Consider the following 5,452-nt stretch of genomic DNA (forward strand, 5'->3'; position numbering starts at 1 on the left):
ATATTTAAATAACTAAAATATATGATCCAAAAATCTATATTAATTTATAAAATTTATATTAATTTAATAAATATATAAATTGAATAATAATAATAAAATTAAATTTATTAATGAAAATTATTTAAAAAACAAAATTTATATTTATGTGTTGTATTTAAGAAAAAATAAATATTAAAAAAATCACCATAAACTCGAATGTTATGTGCACCATAAACTCAAATGTTATTATGGCTCAATATATTTTGCACCTGTACATTTTACTACTCCACATGATGTAAAATGTAGAGGGCATTTTGCCTATCATTACATCTCTTCGAATGTTATGTGCACCATACACTCAAATGTTATTATGGCTCAATATATTTTGCACCTGTGTATTTTACTACTCCACATGATGTAAAATATAGAGGGCATTTTGCCTATCATTACATCTCTATGAAGATTAATGACTAAAGCTCTCTCTCTTTGCGGGGTGTGGTGAGCACCGTCGCCCTCTTATCTTAAGAAGTTCTGGCATTACTGTTTTCGCTGCCTTCTTCCCACCTTTCTTCATTACTGTTTTCGCTGCCTTCTTCCCACCTTTCTTCGATGAAGCCATTTCCCAGTCGATGTCGCAGGGACTCCACTACTCCAGCACCCCATTGCAGTTCGGAACAGTGAGACACATCAAGCTTCACCAGCGAGCTCAAATGCTGAACATTGGGCGGCATCTGTAAATTGGAACATCCAGACAAGTGAAGCTCCTCCAACGAGCTCAAATGCCGAAAATTGGGCAGCATCTGTAAATTGGAACACCCAGACAAGTAAAGCCATTTGAGTCTCGTTAAGTTCCCAACTGAGTCTGGGAGCCCCTGCAGGCTGGTGCACTCTTGCAAGTTGAGGCGCTGGAGGCCCGTCAGCTGCCCCACCGAGTCTGGGAGCGCTTGCAGGTTGGAGCACCGGCTCAAGTAGAGTACCTGAAGGCCCGTCAGCTGCCCCACCGAGTCTGGGAGCCCCTGCAGGCTGGAGCACTCGTTCAAGTAGAGTTTCTCCAGGCCCGTCAGCTGCCCCACCGAGTCTGGGAGCGCTTGCAGGTTGGAGCACCGGTTCAAGTAGAGTTCCTGGAGGCCCGTCAGCTGCCCCACCGAGTCTGGGAGCCCCTGCAGGCTGGTGCACTCTTCCAAGTCAAGTATCTGGAGGCCCGTCAGCCGCCCCACCGAGTCTGGGAGCCCCTGCAGGCTGGTGCAGTCTCGCAAGTCGAGTGTCTGGAGGCCCGTCAGCTGCCCCACCGAGTCTGGGAGCCCCTGCAGGCTGGTGCAGTCTCGCAAGTCGAGTGTCTGGAGGCCCGTCAGCTGCCCCACCGAGTCTGGGAGCCCCTGTAGGCTAGTGCACTTGGTCAAGTAGAGTTCCTGGAGGCCCGTCAGCTGCCCCACCGAGTCTGGGAGCCCCTGCAGGCTGGAGCACCCGTTCAAGTAGAGTTTCTCCAGGCCCGTCAGCTGCCCCACCGAGTCTGGGAGCGCTTGCAGGTTGGAGCAGTTTTCCAAGTCGAGTACCTGTTGGCGCGTCAGCTGCCCCACCGAGTCTGGGAGCCCCTGCAGCCTGGAGCACCCGTTCAAGTAGAGTCTCTCCAGGCCCGTCAGCTGCCCCACCGAGTCTGGGAGCCGCCCCAAGCTGGAGCACAGGGAAAAGTTGAGAGTCTGGAGGCCCGTCAGCTGCCCCACCGAGTCTGGGAGCCCCTGCAGGCTGGTGCACTCTTGCAAGTCGAGTTTCTCCAGGCGCTTCAGCTGCCCCACCGAGTCTGGGAGCCCCTGCAGGCTGGAGCACCTGACCAAGGAGAGTTTCTCCAGGCCCTTCAGCTGCCCCACCGAGTCTGGGAGCCCCTGCAGGCTGGAGCACCCGGTCAAGTAGAGTTCCTCCAGGCCCTTCAGCTGCCCCACCGAGTCTGGGAGCGATTGCAGGTTGGAGCACCAACGCAACTGGAGTTCCAGGAGGCCCGTCAGCTGCCCCACCGAGTCTGGGAGCGCTTGCAGGCTGGTGCACTTTTGCAAGTGGAGTGTCCGGAGGCCCGTCAGCTGCCCCACCGAGTCTGGGAGCCCCTGCAGGCTGGTGCACTCTTGCAAGTCAAGTGTTTGGAGCCCCGTCAGCTGCCCCACCGAGTCTGGGAGCGCTTGCAGGTTGGAGCAGTTTTCCAAGTCGAGTACCTGGAGGCCGGTCAGCTGCCCCACCGACTCTGGGAGCCCCTGCAGGCTGGAGCACCGTCTCAAGTAGAGTTCCCGGAGGCCCATCAGCTGCCCCACCGAGCCTGGGAGCCACTCCAAGCTGGAGCACCGGGAAAAGTTGAGAGTCTGGAGGCCCGTCAAGGTCCCAACTGAATCCGGCAGCAACATCATTTGTTTACAGTTTTGTAACGTGATATGTTTCAATGAATGCATATCATAGAATTCATTTGGTAAAGTTTTAAAATAACCATTTTTCAGGACAATTCTTTCGAGCTGATTCAGTTTCCCAATAGACTCTGGAACCTCTGAAAGGGGAGCATCAATATACAATTCCCTCAACTGTCGTGGTGCCTGTACATAAAAACATTAAAGTTGATTTGCCTCTGTAAATGTCACCTATTTGACATTTTGATAAACAAAGACAATTCTTAAATGCAAGCAATTTTTATAATTTGAAGAGAAATGTAAATCGATCTATGTCCAAATAAATTAGAATTTGTACTACCTCAGATTCATGCTTCCATAGTCTTTTCAATTTTATCCCCTCTATGTATAACACTCTTAAATTCCTTGTTATCCCGGTGAAAGATATTGAGGAGATCGGACAGTTCTTCCAATGGAGATATATCAGTTGTGGTAACTCCCCTGCACTGAATACGCTTTCAACAAAAGAACCTTGACCCCTAAGCAGTTCCAACCTGCTTAGGTTGCAGTTGCCCGCAATGTTTTCGAAAAATTGTTCGCGGCCATCTCCATAATCCATGCTAATTCCTCGCACCTGAATTGTTCACTCGGAGCTGTTATAAACATGATTTTTTCTTAAAAAAATTCTCCATAATCCATGCTAATTCCTCGCACCTGAATTGTTCACTCGGAGCTGTTAAAAACATGATTTTTTCTTAAAAAATTTCAAAACAAAAAGGCAATTTAGATATCGCAATGCTAATTTGAAAATCCGTGGAGAGCTTCAACATACGTACAGGCGATGAGGGGGAAAGAGTACGAAGAAGATTGACATCTGGTCGCGAAACCCGAAACGGATGTTCCTTCTCTGCTACATCTCTGCCGAGATCGCGGAGGTGGTCGTGCATTCTTATACACTCTTCACTGTCGATCTCCACAAGGCATCTGTTCTCTAAGATACGGAGACCCAGCCATCCGTCCCAGCCAGATCCGTTCCATATAGCGATGGCGGTATCTCTGTTTTCTCCTATAAAAAAACAAGCGACGTCTAAAAAGATCTCCTGCTCCTCTTTATCGAGACCATCATAGCTAATTTTAAGCTTGCTATGAATATCCTCAGGAAGTATTCTTCTGATTTGGTTTAACTCTCTTTTCCAAAACTCAGAATCTTTTCCACGAATAGCCGCTCCAACGACCTTAAGAGATAAGGGCAATCCATCACAGAAATCCAAAAACTCTTCTACCAGTTGTTCAAATCCTGGCACAGGACAACTCTGGTCAAAGGCATGCGAGCAGAATAGTGCTCTAGAGTGTTGTCGGTTAAGGCCTGTTTGCTGGTAAATAGAGTCCTCTATAATTCCCGAGCTTGTAAGTACATCCCTTTTGCGAGAAGTAACCAAGATTAAACTACTGGATTGAATGGTGTCTTTCACCGGTGAAAACAATGCGTCAAGTTGATCAATATGATCAACATCATCTAAGACTATCAGACATGGGGGACAGGATGAGAGATGCTTTCGGAGCTTCCCTATGCCTTCATCAGTGTTGCTTATTTGCTCGCTCAAATGAGCCAAGTCTTTAAGAAGTGCTGCCTGCAATGAACTTAAAGAGCTCTTGGCTGCGGTTTCTCTCACATCAGACAGAAAACAACATCGATCATAATTTGATGTGTGTCTGTTGAAGAATTCTTTTGCAAGGGTCGTTTTGCCTACCCCGCCAAGACCCACAATTCCCACAACCCTAGTCTTCTGGCTTTGCTGCTGCACAATTCTTTCCACATGTTCTATTTTCTCATCCAGGCCTGTAGGATATTTGGCCACATTAAGAGGTGTTTTCCTAACTTTTCGCCACACTTCTTCTACGACCGCATCAACTAGCTGCCATTCGTCACTGAACAATATGCACAGTAATATGATTATGGAGGAACGTCTTATGTTTCGTGAAATAACTAAGAAAAACAGGAGAGAGTATGGCCCTTACCCGTTGTATGCGTCGATAACAAAACCGCTTTTATTGGAGACAACAGAGAGAGCATTCCTCCATTTTTGCAGAGTGCTCGAGTCATGTCGTGGCTTCTTTTTGTTGGTATGAGGATCCAATGTTGTCTTCTTTTGGAGCATGTGCAGGTCTCGAGCATACCGTCCCTTTTCGCCCAGTAGACACGGACAGATACAGCGGATGATACTCTCGACTCCATCTCCACTCTGCGTCCACCGAAGTTCGGAAGGATCGACATCAAGGAAGACTGGAATAATTGTCGACTTGGATTCGGATTCGGATTCCACCATTTGCGCGAGCTCGTTAAGGCACCAGGTTGATTGGGCATATGTTGGAGAAAATATTGCTACCTGCACCGAGGCGGTTCGAATAGCCTCTTCGATTTGATGTTGTATGTTCTCTCCCTTGCGCAGTTCTGGCTGGTCCAAAAATACATTTAAGCCACGTACAATAAGCCGACGGTAGATATGGCTGGCGAGGCCTTTCTTTGTGTCGGGACCGCGGTGGTTCAAAAAAACGTCATAAACCTGGCCAGTGTTGGTGGATGAAGACGAAGAAGAGGCGATGCATGTGATATCCCCAGTATTGTCCGCCATTGGATACAGAAGAAGAAAGAAGCAAGCGAGATCCAAGACGTTTTACAGAGATTGGGAATGAGCGGTGAACCTCAATATTTTCGTCTGAATGATCTCACCAGTGCAAGACACTAATATCTGGTCAATTCAGAGGATTTGTTTTTCGCTGAACGAACCAAGTATATATATATATATATTTATTTATTGAATGAAATTTAGGATACTTTTGTTTTATTATTAAATTGTGAAGTCATGAAAGTTGCTGCTAATTTCCTTCGTTCACTGCATTATTGAGGGTTGCCGCCGAGTCACCGACCATATATTCCTGGATCGTTTAGAAGATATGCTGACCACAGATATGTTAAGTTAATCCACTAACCCGAGACATGATAAGTTAATTTATTAAGCAATACAGGTGGCATCCACTAACCCGAGACATGATAAGTTAATTTATTAAGCAATACAGGTGGCATACACTAACCCGAGACATGATAAGTT

General features: G+C 46.9%; 1 protein-coding gene across 1 annotated transcript; it reads right to left on the minus strand.

Annotated features, from left to right (window-relative positions):
- Positions 1 to 341: 341 nt before the first annotated feature.
- Positions 342 to 5,119, minus strand: LOC149213771 (uncharacterized). Its single transcript, XM_089389144.1, has 5 exons — positions 4,362 to 5,119; positions 3,179 to 4,271; positions 3,024 to 3,056; positions 2,857 to 2,976; positions 342 to 2,549 (listed from the first exon to the last, which is right to left on the minus strand). Exons 1-5 carry the CDS (start codon positions 4,973 to 4,975, stop codon positions 501 to 503), a joined length of 3,909 nt encoding a protein of 1,302 aa, XP_089245270.1. The 5' UTR covers positions 4,976 to 5,119; the 3' UTR covers positions 342 to 500.
- Positions 5,120 to 5,452: the final 333 nt, after the last annotated feature.

Source organism: Pinus tabuliformis, chromosome 1_1, assembly GCF_031772625.1.
Source record: "Pinus tabuliformis cultivar Carrire ecotype Pingquan chromosome 1_1, CPIR1, whole genome shotgun sequence".
NCBI classification, from domain to species: Eukaryota; Viridiplantae; Streptophyta; class Pinopsida; order Pinales; family Pinaceae; genus Pinus; species Pinus tabuliformis.